This window comes from Procambarus clarkii, chromosome 27, assembly GCF_040958095.1.
Source record: "Procambarus clarkii isolate CNS0578487 chromosome 27, FALCON_Pclarkii_2.0, whole genome shotgun sequence".
Classification (NCBI taxonomy): Eukaryota; Metazoa; Arthropoda; class Malacostraca; order Decapoda; family Cambaridae; genus Procambarus; species Procambarus clarkii.
This window is the reverse complement of record NC_091176.1, coordinates 1,525,745-1,547,421: the sequence shown is the minus strand read 5'-3', so window position 1 is coordinate 1,547,421 and position 21,677 is coordinate 1,525,745. Positions and strand designations below refer to the sequence as shown.

General features: G+C 50.7%; 2 protein-coding genes across 2 annotated transcripts in view; both read left to right on the top strand.

Moving 5' to 3' along the window:
• Positions 1 to 7,336: 7,336 nt before the first annotated feature.
• Positions 7,337 to 21,677, top strand: part of LOC123762803 (sialate:O-sulfotransferase 1-like) — a 70,992-nt gene continuing 56,651 nt past the window's right edge. Inside the window, exon 1 of the mRNA XM_069332225.1 lies at positions 7,337 to 7,352. The gene's annotated coding sequence lies outside the window, so the exon portion shown is untranslated. The remainder of the gene's footprint in view (positions 7,353 to 21,677) is intronic.
• On the top strand, positions 13,470 to 16,211 carry LOC138369075 (putative uncharacterized protein DDB_G0282133). Its single transcript, XM_069332006.1, has one exon. The coding sequence runs from the start codon at positions 13,470 to 13,472 to the stop codon at positions 16,209 to 16,211; it is 2,742 nt and encodes a 913-aa protein (XP_069188107.1).

Here is a 21,677-nt window from a genome sequence, read left to right as displayed (position 1 = left end):
AGACCCTCGAGCTGACGATCCACCCTGCAGTTCTGCGGCTGATGTGAATGGCATAGGTCGTTGTGACTCTGGCTCTGGATTTCTGTCCTCTGCTCTGTGCCTTGTGGTGTGGGGCCAGTCTTCTCTGGTGGTGCATGAGCCAGGAGAAGTCTCACAAGTACTCAGGCTGCATGCGCCTAGTGTTACCTTTCCTTCCCAAGACTTCACAGAAATATGCTGGGAAGAACAGCTAGAAAATGCAAACCTGAATCAGTGCCTGGAAAAATAAGCTCAGTAGCACTAGAAATATGTTCAAACCGCATACCCCTAAGAAGAAAGAGGAAGAGATGCAGATTGGAATGGGAACATCGTTTCCTTTATAGGCGAAAAAAACGAATTGCGGAACAACTTGAGAGTCACACCCTATCTCAAGAACAGCAAAGTAGGTTAGGAAGAGAAATAGAAACAATTGAACTAAAGCTACAAGAATCATACAAAACCCAGGAGAGGCAAAGAGAGGAAAAGGACATAAGTGAAATAGAGAGAAATACGAAATATTTTTTCTTCTGTGCAAAATCAAGATAAAAAAAACACATCTAGTATCGGGCCCCTGCGAAAGGGAGAAGGAACTTTCACCGATGACAACAAAGAAATGAGCGAGATACTGAGGAAACAGTACGACTCTGTTTTCAACGAGCCACTAAACTCACTGAAGATTGATAACCCAAATGAATTTTTCACGGATATGATACCAACATCAAATCATATATCAGACGTCACCCTATCCCCATTGGATTTTGAGGAAGCCATAAACAGTATGCCTATGCACTCTGCACCAGGCCCGGATTCTTGGAACTCCATATTCATCAAGAACTGTAAAAAAACACTCATCACAGGCCCTTCGCATTTTTAGGAGACAAAGCCTAGACACTGGCGTTATCCCTGACATACTAAAAACAGCAGAGATAGCACCACTCCACAAAGGAGGAAATACAAAAAAAAATTACAGACCGATAGCACTAACATCACACATCATAAAAAATTTTGAGAGAGTGCTAAGAAGTAAGATCACAAAATACATGAAATCACAGCATCTCCATAACCCCGGACAACATGGTTTCAGAACAGGGCGCTCTTGCCTGTCACAGTTGCTGGACCATTATGACATGGCATTAGATGCCATGGAAGACAGACAAAATGCTGATGTAATTTACACAGATTTCGCAAAAGCCTTTGACAAATGTGACCATGGTGTTATTGCACATAAAATTTGTTCAAAAGGAATTACCGGAAAAATAGGCAGATGGATCTACAATTTCCTGACTAACAGAACCCATTGTGTAATAGTCAACAAAATAAAATCCCGGCCATCAACTATGAAGAGCTCAGTCCCCTAGGGTACTGTGCTTGCTTCAGTACTTTTTCTCATCCTCATATAGGATATAGACAAGAACACAACCTATTGTACTGTATCATCCTTTACAGATGACACTAGGATTTTCATGAGAATAGATAACATAGAGGACATGGCAAACTTCCAATCAGATGTAAATTAGGTCTTTCTGTGGGCTACAGAAAATAATATGGTGTTTAACGAAGATAAGTTCCATCTCATGCGCTACGGAAAAAATGAATATAAAAACGGAAACCACGTACAAAACTCAGTCAAATCATAACATAGAACGAAAAGGCAATGTAAAGGATTTGGATGTACTTATGTCAGAAGAATTTACCTTCAAAGTACACAATAAAGTAGCCGTCACAACTGCAAGAAAAATGACAGGTTGGATAACAAGAACCTTTCACACTAGAGATGCTATACCATGATGATACTGTTCAAGATGCTAGTGCTCTCTAGAGTGGAATATGACATCTATGGCACAATGACAGCCCCTTTCAAAGCTGGAGAAATTGCTGACCTGGAGAGTGTGCAGAGAGCCTTTACTGCTAAAATCCACTCAGAAAACATCTAAACTACTAGGACCGACTAAAAAGCCTAAATCTGTATTCTCTTGAGCACAGGCGGGAGAGATACATAATAATCTATACATGGAAAACATTGGAGGGGCTGGTCCCAAACCTGCACACAGAAATAACACCACGTGAGACCTGAAGGCATGGCAGGATGTGCAGAATACCCCCTTTGAAAAGCAGAGGTGCAACAGGTACTCTGAGAGAGAACTCTATCAATATCAGAGGCCCGAGACTGTTCAACACGCTTCCACTACACATAAGGGACATAACTGGCCGACCCCTCACAGTGTTCAAGAGAGAACTGGATAAGCATCTCAAAGGATACCTGGTCAACCAGGCTGTGATTCATACATCAGGCTGCGAGCAGCTACGTCAAACAGCCTGGTTTACCAGTCCAGCAACGAGGAAGCCGGGTCGATGACCGGGCCGCGGGGACGCTAAGCCCTGGAATAACTCCAAGGTAACTCCAAGGTAAGGTTCCCTAGGTGCCCTGTAAGTACTACTCTTGGGGCTTTCGGCCACCTTCCTCAAGTCACCTTGGGGTCTACCTCTGCTTGGTCGTGTGCTGTTTTTTTCTACACCCTTGTTTGCATTTGGGAAGGGGTGGAATGCACTGGTAGGGGCACAGGGTACTGCACAGCTAGTTATCACCTCTTATAGGGGCCGGCTCTGTTCCACCTGGGCATGTTGTCTTCTTGTGGTGTTTTCTTCTGTTTTTGTTTTCCTGTCTGGTGGGGGGGGGGGGTTCTGCCCCTTGTTTTAGGTTGTTTCCATTGTCGTGGTGGTGGTACCTAATGGAGGTGGTACCTCCACTAGGTCCCCGTGAGTGGACACGTCCCTGGGGTTCAGCTTTTAGAAGTTTGGTTGATAGACTTGGGCGGCGGTTTGCAGTACCCTGCCTGGCTTCCCTTAGTGATATCAGTCTAAGGGCCCTGGGAAACCCCGCAGGGGCACTAGGGGTCCGATGGATGCAACCCCTGGGTCCCCCTCTCGTCTTGTGCGAGTCTGAGGGTTGCTCTGTCTCCTTGTCTCAGGGTGAATCTCACTGTTTTTGCCTACGCCATGCTGCCTGTTGGGTCGGTGACACCTTCAACCCAGAGTCCTGCGAGTTTTGTTGCTTGTTAGTGACTCTGTTCACCCAGTCCACTGATGACTTTATATAGCTGCAGGCAGCTCAGGCATTGCATGCTAGGATTATGTTGCTGCAACGAACTAGGTTGATTGCTGACCTGGAAGCCCCAAGGATGCCCCATTTCGGTTATAGGGACCCTGACTTGGGGGTGTTGGTCGCCTCAGCCTTGGTTCTGTCCACTGCTCCTTCGTTCTTTCCTTGCTTGTGGTGCATTCTGGTTCCCTTCCTACTTCCAACTCTGAAACATCTGAGGGTTTCGAGGTCGGGGCGGGGTTTAGCTGGTTTTGAGACAAGGGCAGTTTCAGGGAATGCCCCCTTTCGAGGTGGCGACTGAGGCATTTGAGTCGTTTCCTCCAGCCATTGCTTATGGGTCTGACTAATGGGCCCCTCCCCTTTCTTAGTGTTTTTACGGCTGCTCCTGCTTTTTCTTTTGAGGCCGAGGCTTTGGAGGATTACTCGGCCCCAGGTCCTGGTGTGGAGGTTCCTGGGGTTGGGAAGGTGGCTGACTTGGGGCTTTGGGCTCCATTGGACTCAACCTGGGTTTTTCTACCCTCCGAGCAGGACTTACTGTTGCAAGGAGTGGGGTTTTCCTCACCACCCGCTCCCCCCCCCCCCCCCTCTGCGTACGTGTTGGTGTCAGCCCCTCCCCGGGTTCGATTTCATGTCCCTTCGGGTCTGTCGGTTCTGTCCTTCCAGAGGATTTCAGCTTCCCACATCCCACCTCATGAGGTGCGGGATGTTACTGCGACTTTCCTCCTGCGTGACCCAGATTACGCCTCTATTATGAATCTGTCTTCATTCAGGTTTGGGTCTCCATCTCCCTACTGGGTTCATTATGTGGTTCCGGAGTCTTCGTTGCTAGCGGACTGCCCTGTGTTGTTGTTACTGCCCTTTGGAAGTTGGGCACCTCCCTGCATGCTTGTTCGCCTCTGCCCTTCCTCGGGATGTTGGTGTCGTGCAGCTTCATGTGCAAGTTCCCTCCCTTTCGGCTGCACGGGTTGCTGAGGACTTGCGCGCTGGTGGCCTGCTGGCGTCGGTCTTGCAGTTCTTTCCCTCCTGAAGCTATCTTCGGATTGGCTTGTGCAGGGTGTAGAGGTGCTTGTGGCTGATCCTGGGTCTGGTATCATGGTCTCAGCGGCGCGTGCGTTGTCTGCTCTTAAGGAGCTGTTGCACCGATCCTTCGGGATCAGTGTCTCTGTTTTTACTTCATGTCTCACGTGTCGGCAGGAGGTGCTCTCTTCCTCCTTGGAATCTTCTTGGGCCCTGGCTCTTAGGTTTTGTCTCCTTGCTGTTTGCAGCTTCTGCGGGCGGCTTCTTGTTACCGCCTGATGTCGGACTTGTTGGTCCCCGGGGATGAGGTTCTCCTCATGGGAGTCATGCCAGGGCTCGGGGTCGTCCTCTTGTCGTGGTAGGCCAGCTGTGCCCGTTTGGGGGCTGGGGCTGGTACCGCCTTCGGGACCGTCTGCATCTGTTCGGCGTGGTGATTGCTTCTCACATCTGTCGGGTTCTCGCAAGGGACATCAGCTCATTTGCGGTTCGCAAATGAGCTGATGTCATTCTGGATTTGTCATTCTGATGTCATTCTGGACTTGTCCAGTCTGAACCCCTGGGTCTTGCCCCTTCTTTCAGATGACTACTGTCCCAGGTTCAAAAAGGAGTGGAAGCAGGGGAAGATTAGATGGACAGAGAATAGGACCAGCAAGAGACATCTCACTGAACCCATTCCCAGAAGTACATATCAGTTGAGTAACATTAGCGACATGTGCAAGGTTGGCTAACATGTATAGAACTGTCCTCTTTCTGGGGGGGGGGGGGAGCCTCATTGGCTCCACGGATCTTACTAGGCTGAAATGCTATGCTAATGTCAGACTTTGGCATCAGTCATGTGTATGGAGTTCCATGGGCCTACCGGTGGTAGCTTTACAGTCATGTGCTCCACACCCACCCAACTGAGCGGCAGCTTTACAGTCATGTGCTCCACACCCACCAAACTGGGCGGCAGCTTTACAGTCATGTGCTCCACACCCACCCAACTGGACGGCAGCTTTACAGTCATGTGCTCCACACCCACCCAACTGGGCGGCAGCTTTACAGTCATGTGCTCCACACCCACCCAACTGGGCGGCAGCTTTACAGTCATGTGCTCCACACCCACCCAACTGGGCGGCAGCTTTACAGTCATGTGCTCCACACCCACCCAACTGGGCGGCAGCTTTACAGTCATGTGCTCCACACCCACCCAACTGGGCGGCAGCTTTACAGTCATGTGCTCCACACCCACCCAACTGGGCGGCAGCTTTACAGTCATGTGCTCCACACCCACCCAACTGGACGGCAGCTTTACAGTCATGTGCTCCACACCCACCCAACTGGGCGGCAGCTTTACAGTCATGTGCTCCACACCCACCCAACTGGACGGCAGCTTTACAGTCATGTGCTCCACACCCACCAAACTGGGCGGCAGCTTTACAGTCATGTGCTCCACACCCACCCAACTGGGCGGCAGCTTTACAGTCATGTGCATGCATTACCTACAGTAAGCAAATTTTGGATACTTGGCTAAGATTCCGGCCAGCACATCATTATGAATGAAGTACTTACACATTTCTTGGACACCATTGATGGTGTTATCTCTGAATTCCGCGATTTTTTCACATTCCATTATATAATGACGCAAAATACGCGAGCAGTTCTACTGACAGAGTTTGCATTTCGTCAAATCTACATCAGCAGATGTTACAACTGCCAGAGGTACTTGTAGCCGAGCCTAAGCCTAGCAGTGGTAACATCTAGAAGTCTGCTAACATTATTGGATGACCCATAGACGTGCGGTACTTCCTGCATAACAGAATGATGATAGATGGAGGAACCGGTGTGAATTTCACTTTGCCTTAGGTCTACGAGATTTTGTTGATGTTCCCGGAATATTACTGCCCCCAAGCTGCTCAAAGGCACTCCAAGTTGGTAATCAATTCCCTCTTTACGAGCAAAAGTCTTGGCCAACTCATCAGTTCTATCATGCATTCGGAGACCAATATGGGAAGGAATCCACAGGAGACAGACTCTGACTCCATCATTGATTATTTCATTATATCTGTGTCTAGCTTCAGAGATAAGCACGTCACAGTTATGCCTTGGGGAGCTGAGGGCAGTCAAGGATGACAAGGAGTCACTTACAATTAGAGTGTCAACTTTGGATTTATATACGCGCTTGAGTGCAAGGATTATGGACAACCAATTCTGTCTGAAGAGTGGAGGCCCAGTTACTGAGACGCGCTCCACACTCATGGGAGAAGGAACCATCTCTCCCTGTCACAACAACTGCACTTACCAGCTGCACCATGGGACTGATGCAAGGATCCATCAGTGTAAATAATCTGGGAAAGGTAGCGTTCTCTGACTAAAGCATCAATTTGTCTTTAGGCATTGTACTTTGCTTCTTGTCGAAGCAAGGCTTGTTCTTTAATCAGCTTCTTGGGTGGGAAAGGAGGGACAGTAATTTGGAAAGGAGTGATCTCCCATGAGGCAGGAAATGTGTTGTTGTTGTCTCTCTTGGTAGAGGTGATGAAATATTATACATTCTGAGCATTTTGGCAGTTTTGGTAATCCATTTGGAGGGATGCTGACCTTCAAGGAAAGAAGGCTTGGAGGACTTCAGTGCAAGGGGTTAGGGTCGGTTAGCCTAAGCATTTTGATACCAATTATAACATTAATTTCAGTGATACGATCACTTACACATTATATATTCAGGTCGTTCCTCATGTTTAGTAATTTAGTTGTACGGGGACATCCGGGGATAATCATCATGGCTTCGTTTTGCATCTTTTCCAACCCTCCAAGCATTCTCTCAGGCACTAGAGCAAGCATGGGTGCAGCATAATCAAATCAAATCAAATCAAATGTTTATTCAGGTAAAAGTACATACATAGAAGATTAGTTACAAACATAATGTTGGATTTAATTTATAAATAGAGGTAGTACATACAATACCTAAAGCCATTAGTACGCATAGCGTTTCAGAGACCTAATATATGAGAGGCACATCATTTTGCCAATTCTCACATTTGCGCCACAACTAATTGTGCGGCAGCAATACCATGTTAACAAGAATGGATAGAGATAATAAAACAATGAAAAGCATAACATGGTGAATGAGTATCGTTCGTTTGGCAGGAGCGTCGCGGGGTGGGCCGGGCAATCAACCACAGGTCAGTAGTGCATCAGTAGTGGTCGTGGGAGGTGTGCTGCTCGTCCCCGGGACACTGTTGTGAGTATGTCAATGTTTATCTCCCTTAAAATACAGAATGTTATTTTGTCCGCCAGTCTGGTCCGCATGTCCGCCAGTCCGGTCCGCGTGGACGCATGTCCGCCAGTCCGGTCCGCGTGGACGCATGTCCGCCAGTCCGGTCCGCGTGGACGCATGTCCGCCAGTCCGGTCTGCGTGGACGCATGTCCGCCAGTCCGGTCCGCGTGGACGCATGTCCGCCAGTCCGGTCCGCGTGAACGCATGTCCGCCAGTCCGGTCCGCGTGGACGCATGTCCGCCAGTCCGGTCCGCGTGGACGCATGTCCGCCAGTCCGGTCCGCGTGGACGCATGTCCGCCAGTCCGGTCCGCGTGGACGCATGTCCGCCAGTCCGGTCTGCGTGGACGCATGTCCGCCAGTCCGGTCCGCGTGGACGCATGTCCGCCAGTCCGGTCCGCGTGGACGCATGTCCGCCAGTCCGGTCCGCGTGGACGCATGTCCGCCAGTCCGGTCTGCGTGGACGCATGTCCGCCAGTCCGGTCCGCGTGGACGCATGTCCGCCAGTCCGGTCCGCGTGGACGCATGTCCGCCAGTCCGGTCCGCGTGGACGCATGTCCGCCAGTCCGGTCCGCGTGGACGCATGTCCGCCAGTCCGGTCCGCGTGGACGCATGTCCGCCAGTCCGGTCCGCGTGGACGCATGTCCGCCAGTCCGGTCCGCGCGGACGCATGTCCGCCCCGCGCGGACGCATGTCCGCCCCGCGCGGACGCATGTCCGCCCCGCGTGGACGCATGTCCGCCCCGCGTGGACGCATGTCCGCCCCGCGTGGACGCATGTCCGCCCCGCGTGGACGCATGTCCGCCCCGCGTGGACGCATGTCCGCCCCGCGTGGACGCATGTCCGCCCCGCGTGGACGCATGTCCGCCCCGCGTGGACGCATGTCCGCCCCGCGTGGACGCATGTCCGCCCCGCGTGGACGCATGTCCGCCCCGCGTGGACGCATGTCCGCCCCGCGTGGACGCATGTCCGCCCCGCGTGGACGCATGTCCGCCCCGCGTGGACGCATGTCCGCCCCGCGTGGACGCATGTCCGCCCCGCGTGGACGCATGTCCGCCCCGCGTGGACGCATGTCCGCCCCGCGTGGACGCATGTCCGCCCCGCGTGGACGCATGTCCGCCCCGCGTGGACGCATGTCCGCCCCGCGTGGACGCATGTCCGCCCCGCGTGGACGCATGTCCGCCCCGCGTGGACGCATGTCCGCCCCGCGTGGACGCATGTCCGCCCCGCGTGGACGCATGTCCGCCCCGCGTGGACGCATGTCCGCCCCGCGTGGACGCATGTCCGCCCCGCGTGGACGCATGTCCGCCCCGCGTGGACGCATGTCCGCCCCGCGTGGACGCATGTCCGCCCCGCGTGGACGCATGTCCGCCCCGCGTGGACGCATGTCCGCCCCGCGTGGACGCATGTCCGCCCCGCGTGGACGCATGTCCGCCCCGCGTGGACGCATGTCCGCCCCGCGTGGACGCATGTCCGCCCCGCGTGGACGCATGTCCGCCCCGCGTGGACGCATGTCCGCCCCGCGTGGACGCATGTCCGCCCCGCGTGGACGCATGTCCGCCCCGCGTGGACGCATGTCCGCCCCGCGTGGACGCATGTCCGCCCCGCGTGGACGCATGTCCGCCCCGCGTGGACGCATGTCCGCCCCGCGTGGACGCATGTCCGCCCCGCGTGGACGCATGTCCGCCCCGCGTGGACGCATGTCCGCCCCGCGTGGACGCATGTCCGCCCCGCGTGGACGCATGTCCGCCCCGCGTGGACGCATGTCCGCCCCGCGTGGACGCATGTCCGCCCCGCGTGGACGCATGTCCGCCCCGCGTGGACGCATGTCCGCCCCGCGTGGACGCATGTCCGCCCCGCGTGGACGCATGTCCGCCCCGCGTGGACGCATGTCCGCCCCGCGTGGACGCATGTCCGCCCCGCGTGGACGCATGTCCGCCCCGCGTGGACGCATGTCCGCCCCGAGTGGACGCATGTCCGCCCGGAGTGGACGCATGTCCGCCCCGAGTGGACGCATGTCCGCCCGGAGTGGACGCATGTCCGCCCCGAGTGGACGCATGTCCGCCCCGAGTGGACGCATGTCCGCCCCGAGTGGACGCATGTCCGCCCGGAGTGGACGCATGTCCGCCAGTCCGGTGCGAATTAGTGGACTTTCGACAAGCCGGCGGCTTGTCGAAGTTCCCCCCCACTCCCCCATATGCCTTGATCTTTTCCAGTTAACAGTTTTTTGACATATAACGGGGCGGGTAGACGGTTCCATGGGTTTATAACCCTGTGGGTAAAACAACATCTCCTGGTCTCAGTCCGCCACACTGTGGTTTGTCGTGCTTGAACCCGTTGCTCCTTGTTCGTGTTACATATGATCTTTTGAAGAAATTGTCCGGATCAATATCCTCCAAATTTTTCAGTATTTTAAGTTTCAATGAGGTCTGTCCTGTCATGCCTGGTATGCAGTTTTTTTATGATACAGTAATCCAAATGGGCCAAAATGAGTAATCCAAAATGAGTAATCCTTCCCTACCCTTCACCACCTTCCCCTACCCTTCACCACCTTCCCTTACCCTTCACCACCTTCCCTTACCCTTCACCACCTTCCCCTACCCTTCACCACCTCCCCTACCCTTCACCACCTTCCCCTACCCTTCACCACCTTCCCCTACCCTTCACCACCTTCCCCTACCCTTCACCACCTTCCCCTACCCTTCACCACCTTCCCCTACCCTTCACCACCTTCCCCTACCCTTCACCACCTTCCCCTACCCTTCACCACCTTCCCCTACCCTTCACCACCTTCCCTTACCCTTCACCACCTTCCCCTACCCTTCACCACCTTCCCCTACCCTAAGCAAAGTGGGTATAGTTCTTGTAGCCCAGGTTCGAATCCTTGAAGTGTCCTTTGTATATGTATCAATAACTAGAAACATAACCGTATGTTGCTACAACATACCCGTGTGTTGTTACAACATAACCATAAGTTGCTACAACATACCCGTGTGTTGTAGCAACATACCCGTGTGTTGCTACAACATACCCGTGTGTTGCTACAACATACCCGTGTGTTGCTACAACATACCCGTGTGTTGCTACAACATACCCGTGTGTTGCTACAACATACCCGTGTGTTGCTACAACATAACCATAAGTTGCTACAACATACCCATGTGTTGCTACAACATACCCATGTGTTGCTACAACATACCCATGTGTTGCTACAACATACCCGTGTGTTGCTACAACATACCCGTGTGTTGCTACAACATAACCATAAGTTGCTACAACATACCCATGTGTTGCTACAACATACCCATGTGTTGCTACAACATACCCATGTGTTGCTACAACATACCCGTGTGTTGCTACAACATACCCGTGTGTTGCTACAACATACCCATGTGTTGCTACAACATACCCATGTGTTGCTACAACATACCCATGTGTTGCTACAACATAACCGTGTGTTGCTACAACATACCCGTGTGTTGCTACAACATACCCGTGTGTTGCTACAACATAACCATAAGTTGCTACAACATACCCATGTGTTGCTACAACATACCCATGTGTTGCTACAACATACCCATGTGTTGCTACAACATACCCGTGTGTTGCTACAACATACCCGTGTGTTGCTACAACATACCCGTGTGTTGCTACAACATACCCATGTGTTGCTACAACATACCCATGTGTTGCTACAACATAACCGTGTGTTGCTACAACATACCCGTGTGTTGCTACAACATACCCATGTGTTGCTACAACATACCCATGTGTTGCTACAACATAACCGTGTGTTGCTACAACATACCCGTGTGTTGTTACAACATACCCGTGTCTTGCTACAACATAACCATAAGTTGCTACAACATACCCATGTGTTGCTACAACATACCCATGTGTTGCTACAACATACCCATGTGTTGCTACAACATACCCGTGTGTTGCTACAACATACCCGTGTGTTGCTACAACATACCCGTGTGTTGCTACAACATACCCATGTGTTGCTACAACATACCCGTGTGTTGCTACAACATACCCGTGTGTTGCTACAACATACCCATGTGTTGCTACAACATACCCATGTGTTGCTACAACATAACCGTGTGTTGCTACAACATACCCGTGTGTTGCTACAACATAACCATAAGTTGCTACAACATACCCATGTGTTGCTACAACATACCCATGTGTTGCTACAACATACCCATGTGTTGCTACAACATACCCGTGTGTTGCTACAACATACCCGTGTGTTGCTACAACATACCCATGTGTTGCTACAACATACCCATGTGTTGCTACAACATAACCGTGTGTTGCTACAACATACCCGTGTGTTGCTACAACATACCCGTGTGTTGCTACAACATACCCGTGTGTTGCTTATACATAACCGTGTGTTGCTACAACATACCCGTGTGTTGCTACAACATACCCGTGTGTTGTAGCAACATACCCGTGTGTTGCTACAACATACCCGTGTGTTGCTACAACATACCCGTGTGTTGCTACAACATAATCGTGTGTTGCTACAACATACCCGTGTGTTGCTACAACATACCCGTGTGTTGCTACAACATACCCGTGTGTTGCTACAACATACCCGTGTGTTGCTACAACATACCCGTGTGTTGCTACAACATACCCGTGTGTTGCTACAACATACCCGTGTGTTGCTACAACATACCCGTGTGTTGCTACAACATACCCGTGTGTTGCTACAACATACCCGTGTGTTGCTACAACATACCCGTGTGTTGCTACAACATACCCGTGTGTTGCTACAACATACCCGTGTGTTGCTACAACATACCCGTGTGTTGCTACAACATACCCGTGTGTTGCTACAACATACCCGTGTGTTGCTACAACATACCCGTGTGTTGCTACAACATACCCGTGTGTTGCTACAACATACCCGTGTGTTGCTACAACATACCCGTGTGTTGCTACAACATACCCGTGTGTTGCTACAACATACCCGTGTGTTGCTACAACATACCCGTGTGTTGCTACAACATACCCGTGTGTTGCTACAACATACCCGTGTGTTGCTACAACATACCCGTGTGTTGCTACAACATACCCGTGTGTTGCTACAACATACCCGTGTGTTGCTACAACATACCCGTGTGTTGCTACAACATACCCGTGTGTTGCTACAACATACCCGTGTGTTGCTACAACATACCCGTGTGTTGTAGCAACATACCCGTGTGTTGCTACAACATACCCGTGTGTTGCTACAACATACCCGTGTGTTGCTACAACATACCCGAGTGTTGCTACAACATACCCGTGTGTTGCTACAACATACCCGTGTGTTGTAGCAACATACCCGTGTGTTGCTACAACATACCCGTGTGTTGTAGCAACATACCCGTGTGTTGCTACAACATACCCGTGTGTTGCTACAACATACCCGTGTGTTGCTACAACATACCCGTGTGTTGTAGCAACATACCCGTGTGTTGCTACAACATACCCGTGTGTTGCTACAACATAACCATAAGTTGCTACAACATACCCGTGTGTTGCTACAACATACCCGTGTGTTGCTACAACATACCCGAGTGTTGCTACAACATACCCGTGTGTTGCTACAACATACCCCTGTGTTGCTACAACATAACCATAAGTTGCAACAACATACCAGTGTGTTGTAGCAACATACCCGTGTGTTGCTACAACATACCCGTGTGTTGCTACAACATACCCGTGTGTTGTAGCAACATACCCGTGTGTTGCTACAACATACCCGTGTGTTGCTACAACATAACCATAAGTTGCTACAACATACCCGTGTGTTGCTACAACATAACCATAAGTTGCTACAACATACCCGTGTGTTGCTACAACATACCCGTGTGTTGCTACAACATAACCATAAGTTGCTACAACATACCCGTGTGTTGCTACAACATACCCGAGTGTTGCTACAACATACCCGTGTGTTGCTACAACATACCCGAGTGTTGCTACAACATACCCGTGTGTTGTAGCAACATACCCGTATCACATAACATTGTGCCAACGTCATCTACACGAAATGTTTTGCAATACCATTGTGAATCATTATTAATGACATGGATCAGTAACACTGATGAGCATGCTAACACTGAGGACGCTGATAACACGCCCCTGTATAACACTGAGGACGCTGATAACACGCCCCTGTATAACACTGATGACGCTGATGACACGCCCCTGTATAACACTGAGGACGCTGATGACACGCCCCTGTATAACACTGATGACACGCCCCTGTATAACACTGATGACTCGCCCCTGTATAACACTGAGGACGCTGATGACACGCCCCTGTATAACACTGAGGACGCTGATGACTCGCCCCTGTATAACACTGAGGACGCTGATAACTCGCCCCTGTATAACACTGATGACTCGCCCCTGTATAACACTGATGACACGCCCCTGTATAACACTGAGGACGCTGATAACACGCCCCTGTATAACACTGAGGACGCTGATGACTCGCCCCTGTATAACACTGATGACGCTGATGACACGCCCCTGTATAACACTGATAACACGCCCCTGTATAACACTGAGGACGCTGATAACTCGCCCCTGTATAACACTGAGGACGCTGATGACTCGCCCCTGTATAACACTGAGGACGCTGATAACACGCCCCTGTATAACACTGAGGACGCTGATGACACGCCCCTGTATAACACTGATAACACGCCCCTGTATAACACTGAGGACGCTGATGACTCGCCCCTGTATAACACTGAGGACGCTGATGACACGCCCCTGTATAACACTGAGGACGCTGATGACACGCCCCTGTATAACACTGATGACACGCCCCTGTATAACACTGATGACACGCCCCTGTATAACACTGATAACACGCCCCTGTATAACACTGAGGACGCTGATGACTCGCCCCTGTATAACACTGAGGACGCTGATGACACGCCCCTGTATAACACTGATGACGCTGATGACACGCCCCTGTATAACACTGAGGACGCTGATGACACGCCCCTGTATAACACTGAGGACGCTGATGACACGCCCCTGTATAACACTGAGGACGCTGATGACACGCCCCTGTATAACACTGAGGACGCTGATGACTCGCCCCTGTATAACACTGAGGACGCTGATGACACACGCCTGTATAACACTGAGGACGCTGATAACACGCCCCTGTATAACACTGATGACGCTGATGACTCGCCCCTGTATAACACTGAGGACGCTGATGACTCGCCCCTGTATAACACTGATGACACGCCCCTGTATAACACTGATGACACGCCCCTGTATAACACTGAGGACGCTGATAACACGCCCCTGTATAACACTGATGACTCGCCCCTGTATAACACTGAGGACGCTGATGACTCGCCCCTGTATAACACTGATGACGCTGATGACTCGCCCCTGTATAACACTGATGACGCTGATGACTCGCCCCTGTATAACACTGATGACGCTGATGACTCGCCCCTGTATAACACTGAGGACGCTGATGACACGCCCCTGTATAACACTGAGGACGCTGATAACACGCCCCTGTATAACACTGATAACACGCCCCTGTATAACACTGATGACTCGCCCCTGTATAACACTGATAACACGCCCCTGTATAACACTGAGGACTCGCCCCTGTATAACACTGATAACACGCCCCTGTATAACACTGATGACTCGCCCCTGTATAACACTGATAACACGCCCCTGTATAACACTGAGGACGCTGATGACACGCCCCTGTATAACACTGAGGACGCTGATAACACGCCCCTGTATAACACTGATAACACGCCCCTGTATAACACTGATGACTCGCCCCTGTATAACACTGAGGACGCTGATGACTCGCCCCTGTATAACACTGATGACGCTGATGACTCGCCCCTGTATAACACTGATGACGCTGATGACACGCCCCTGTATAACACTGATGACGCTGATGACTCGCCCCTGTATAACACTGAGGACGCTGATGACACGCCCCTGTATAACACTGAGGACGCTGATAACACGCCCCTGTATAACACTGATAACACGCCCCTGTATAACACTGATGACTCGCCCCTGTATAACACTGATAACACGCCCCTGTATAACACTGATGACACGCCCCTGTATAACACTGATGACACGCCCCTGTATAACACTGATGACACGCCCCTGTATAACACTGATGACTCGCCCCTGTATAACACTGATGACACGCCCCTGTATAACACTGATGACACGCCCCTGTATAACACTGATGACACGCCCCTGTATAACACTGATGACACGCCCCTGTATAACACTGATGACTCGCCCCTGTATAACACTGATAACACGCCCCTGTATAACACTGATGACTCGCCCCTGTATAACACTGATGACACGCCCCTGTATAACACTGATGACACGCCCCTGTATAACACTGATGACACGCCCCTGTATAACACTGATGACACGCCCCTGTATAACACTGATAACACGCCCCTGTATAACACTGATGACTCGCCCCTGTATAACACTGATGACACGCCCCTGTATAACACTGAGGACGCTGATAACACGCCCGTGTATAACACTGATGACTCGCCCCTGTATAACACTGAGGACGCTGATAACACGCCCGTGTATAACACTGATGACTCGCCCCTGTATAACACTGAGGACGCTGATAACACGCCCCTGTATAACACTGAGGACGCTGATAACACTCCCCTGTATAACACTGATAACACGCCCCTGTATAACACTGATAACACGCCCCTGTATAACACTGATGACACGCCCCTGTATAACACTGAGGACTCGCCCCTGTATAACTAACCATGCTGTGAGAGAGGCACTTAGTATGACAGAGCTACAGCACAATAACATATGCAAACTCCTCAAACTTTATTTAGATTCAACATTGGTCAGTCGATGACCTGTACTCAGCCACCGATATTCATCTCTCTCTCTGTCCAAGGTGAGGCTGGCCTCACCTACCTTTGCAGAGTAAATGGTCTGGGGTTTGGGAAGGACATAGGCTAGTCGGTGTTGGCAAAATTCAAGGGGGGAAAAGGCATGCCACGGTCACATGCTGATCTCCACGAATGTATATGTTTATATATACAATTCTTTCATTCTTGTACAGTTTCTAGTATGTGTAGCATTTCGAGCAGGTTCTTAATCCAATGGTCCCTGGAATACCACCCTGACAAAAATCGTTTAGCAACCAAGTACACATTTTACTGTTGCGTTAAACAGAGGCTACATTTAAGGATTTGCGCCCAGGAAATCCTCCCCGGCCAGGATACGAACCCACGACAAAGCGCTCGCGGAACGCCAGGCGAGTGTCTTACCACTACACCACCGATATTGCTGTTCTTTACAAGAGATTTTTTATTTCCTTTATATTTTATATATTTTTTTATATTTTTTACATTTTACAGCCTTTTTACAGCCAGCCTTTATATTTTTTTTACAAGCCAACCTTTATATTTTTTACAAGAGAGTCAACAAAAAGACTGAGAAAGATACATAGTTACAGACATACAGATAAAGAGAGAGAGAGACATACAGTGACAAACAACAATTAAAACAGATAAATATAAACAGATACAGACCTGTGGAGAGAGCAGGTGTGTCAGGACAAAGAGAGTTACAAAGACAGGTACACAAAAAGACAGAGATAGGGAGAGAAGGGGAATGTTTGGAGAGGGAAGGAGAAAGTGGGTTGGGTGGGAGAGGAAGAGAGGGAGGAGAGGGGTTATAAAAGATACGAGAGGTGAGGAGGGGATGTTGGGGTAGATAGGGGGGAGAAAGATGGAAAGGGGTAGATGGAAAGAGAGGGTGGGGGGGGAGAGAGACCCGGGTGCCGCCGGGTAGCCTTCTAGAATAATACAGGTTAGAGTATACGATGGAGGACCATATGACGTCACTTCCGGGTAACAAGCGGTGCGGGCATTACACTGGAACAGCAAAACATGTAATACATTTCTTTACCAGTCAGTTACCCTATTTTTGGCAGTCTTAACTGCGGAAGTCGACTCTTAAGTTCGAGTAATATTGCACAGTAAATTTAAATGTGTAAATAAATGCAACCCCTCTTGTTACTAGATGCACGATACAACAGAGAAGGGAAGTGTATACAGTTCTTCTGAAACCGGAAAACCTGTGTGTCTTTGGGTGTAGACGCATGGGTGTGTGTACTCACCTAGTTGTACTCACCTAGTTGTGCTTGCGGGGGTTGAGCTCTGGCTCTTTGGTCCCGCCTCTCAACTGTCAATCAACAGGTGTACAGGTTCCTGAGCCTATTAGGCTCTATCATATCTACACTTGAAACTGTGTATGGAGTCAGCCTCCACCACATCACTTCCTAATGCATTCCATTTGTCAACCACTCTGACACTAAAGTTCTTTCTTATATCTCTGTGGCTCATTTGGGCACTCAGTGTCCACCTGTGTCCCCTAGTGCGTGTGCCCCTTGTGTTAAACAGCCTGTCTTTATCAACCCTGTCGATTCCCTTGAGGATCTTGAATGTGGTGATCATGTCCCCCTAACTCTTCTGTCTTCCAACGAAGTGAGGTTTAATTCCCGTAGTCTCTCCTCGTAGCTCATACCTCTCAGCTCGGGTACTAGTCTGGTGGCAAACCTTTGAACCTTTTCCATTTTAGTCTTATGCTTCACTAGATATGGACTCCATGCTGGTGCCGCATACTCCAGGATTGGTCTGACATATGTGGTATATAATGTTCTGAAAGATTCCTTACATAAGTTTCTAAAGGCCGTTCTTATGTTAGCCAACCTGGCATATGCTGCTGCTGTTATCCTCTTGATGTGAGCTTCAGGGCACAGGTCGGGCGTGATATCAACCCCCAGGTCTTTCTCTCTCTCGGACTCTCGAAGTATTTCATTTAATAGGTATTTCAAGGTATTTCATACCTTGTATCTGGTATCAATGTGTGTTGATGCGTGGGTGTGTGTGTTGATGGGTGGGTGTGTGTGTTGATGCGTGGGTGTGTGTGTATGTATATAACTTATATATTAGGCCAATAGTATGGTAAAATGTATGTTCATTCAAGTGCGTTAATGTAGAAGCGCATCAACTTAGAAGCACCGAGGCAGGTATGGTGCGCACGTGGCGGTCAACGAGGGTTCAGTGCGTCAACTGATAGTTAAATAAAGATTCCAGTTCATCGGAACGTCATTGGAATGCAACGTTGTTTTATTTAGAGACTTTACTCCATCTAATAACAAACTTGTTCAGTTCCACTTCTGGGATCAACGTCGACTGTTAACTCACCTAGAGGTATTTTAACTCTAAGCTGCCAATTGGAAATAAGTAACGATAGATTTATTAAACAATGTCACTGAAGTAATGGAGGGTAATAAGGCGTGTTAATTCAAAATATTACAACTAACAAAGGCGGGAAACGACAATATTTGCCGTCGTCCAGGAAGCCTGTACTTGTCGAACTCCCTCTAGACCCACTACTGACCTTCAGCAGGATGCCACCCACAACAGTTGTCTCACTCCCGGGTACCTGTATTACTGCTAGGTGAACACAGCTCAACATCCAGTAGGACGCGCCCTCCTGGGTGAGAGAGAGAGAGAGAAGATTAAGCCACCCAAAAGGTGGCTTGGGCATGAATAGCCCATAAGTGGTGGCCCTTTTGAGCCATTTCCAGTATCAATAGATGATACTGGAGATCTGTGGAGGTGCGACTGCACCCTGCGTGACGGGAGATGTCTCCCGTGCCTCCTGGGTGTTGACCTGCCTTGATATATATTCCCCCACCCTACTGGATGCTTCATAGAAGAGCAAATGTATAGCATAGCAGCAGCAGGAGCCACCCACATCTTCACAGAGGGATCGGTGGACACAGAATATGAGAGTGCTGGCGCTGCTCTTTGCACGACCAGCGTACAGGCATACTGATGAGGACTAGTATCATCAACCCAAACTGAGCTGTTTGCCATACAACAGGCATTCGCATATGTGATTGCACAAAACACTCAAAATGCAATCATACACACAGACTCAAAAGCTGCACTTCAAATATTAGGACAAAAACAGTGGAAAGATAATGTGGAAATAATTACCACCATTTTGTATCTTGGAGCAGTCGCTAAAGGCAAAGGACTCAACATAACCTTCAACTGGATCCCATCCCATTGATTGATAAAGATTAAGCCACCCAAGAGGTGGCACGGGCATGAATAGCCCGTAAATCCCATCCCATGTTGGAATCCCATTAAATAAGAGAGCCGATGAAACTGCTAAACTGGCAACTCGTCATCCAGTGAAGTACACAACAACCCAACCCAGCCTAGAGTACATAAAAACACCATCACCAACAAACTCTCACGCCTCAACAAAGCCTATCTACACTGCAGAAAGTAGCAGAAGGTATCTGCAGTATGGTATCTTCAGGCCACCAAGTTAGATTAAATAACCCGAAAGGAATCCACAGGGAAATAGCAGTTCGGCTGTATAGACTACGTCTAGGTAGGGCCTCGTAGCCTGGTGGATAGCGCGCAGGACTCGTAATTCTGTGGCGCGGGATCGATTCCCGCACGAGGCAGAAACAAATGGGCAAAGTTTCTTTCACCCTGAATGCCCCTGTTACCTAGCAGTAAATAGGTACCTGGGAGTTAGTCAGCTGTCACGGGCTGCTTCCTAGGGGTGGAGGCCTGGTCGAGGACCGGGCCGCGGGGACACTAAAAAGCCCCGAAATCATCTCAAGATAACCTCAAGATAGGTTACAGATGGAACTGGGAGATTGGTGAACCCCAGAGGGAATGCATCTTCTGCCAGACAATCACAGAACAACGACTACTTCACTATCTCCTGGAATGTGAAGCAACCAATGACCTTAGAAGAACTTTAAAGAGTCCGTGAACCTTGCTGTAACCACCCTGAACTCCATAGTCACATTATGGTTTGGCGCTTTCTCCTGATAGTTCCCTTCCATCTACCACTTACGCCGGACTCATGCCCGTGTCACCTTTGGTGGGACTCATGCCCGTGTCACCTTTGGGGTGACTCATGCCCGTGTTACCTTTGGGGGGACTCATGCCCGTGTCACCTTTGGTGGGACTCATGCCCGTGTCACCTTTGGGGTGACTCATGCCCGTGTTACCTTTGGGGGGACTCATGCCCGTGTCACCTTTGGGGGTGACTCATGCCCGTGTCACCTTTGGGGGGACTCATGCCCGTGTCACCTTTGGGAGTGACTCATGCCCGTGTCACCTTTGGGGGTGACTCATGCCCGTGTTACCTTTGGGGGGACTCATGCCCGTGTCACCTTTGGGGGGACTCATGCCCGTGTCACCTTTGGGGGGACTCATGCCCGTGTCACCTTTGGGGGGACTCATGCCCGTGTCACCTTTGGGGGGACTCATGCCCGTGTCACCTTTGGGATGGCTTAATCGTCATTAATCAATCTGGATGTTCACTCACCCTCCAGGTGTTCACCGCACGCTCCTGGATGATCACCCACCCTCCTGGATGATCACCCCCCCTCCTGGATGATCACCCACCCCTCCTGGATGATCACCACACCCTCCTGGATGATCACCCACCCCTCCTGGATGATCACCCGCCCCTCCTGGATGATCACCACACCCTCCTGGATGATCACCCCCCCTCCTGGATGATCACCCGCCCCTCCTGGATGATCACCACACCCTCCTGGATGATCACCCACCCCTCCTGGATGATCACCACACCCTCCTGGATGATCACCACACCCTCCTGGATGATCACCCACCCCTCCTGGATGATCACCACACCCTCCTGGATGATCACCACACCCTCCTGGATGATCACCCGCCCCTCCTGGATGATCACCCGCCCCTCCTGGATGATCATCACACCCTCCTGGATGATCACCACACCCTCCTGGATGATCACCCGCCCCTCCTGGATGATCACCACACCCTCCTGGATGATCACCACACCCTCCTGGATGATCACCCACCCCTCCTGGATGATCACCCGCCCCTCCTGGATGATCACCCGCCCCTCCTGGATGATCACCACACCCTCCTGGATGATCACCACACCCTCCTGGATGATCACCCGCCCCTCTTGGATGATCACCACACCCTCCTGGATGATCACCACACCCTCCTGGATGATCACCCACCCCCTCCTGGATGATCACACCCACCCCTCCTGGATGATCACACCCACCCCTCCTGGATGATCACACCCTCCCCTCCTGGATGATCACACCCACCCCTCCTGGATGATCACCACACCCTCCTGGATGATCACCACACCCTCCTGGATGATCACACC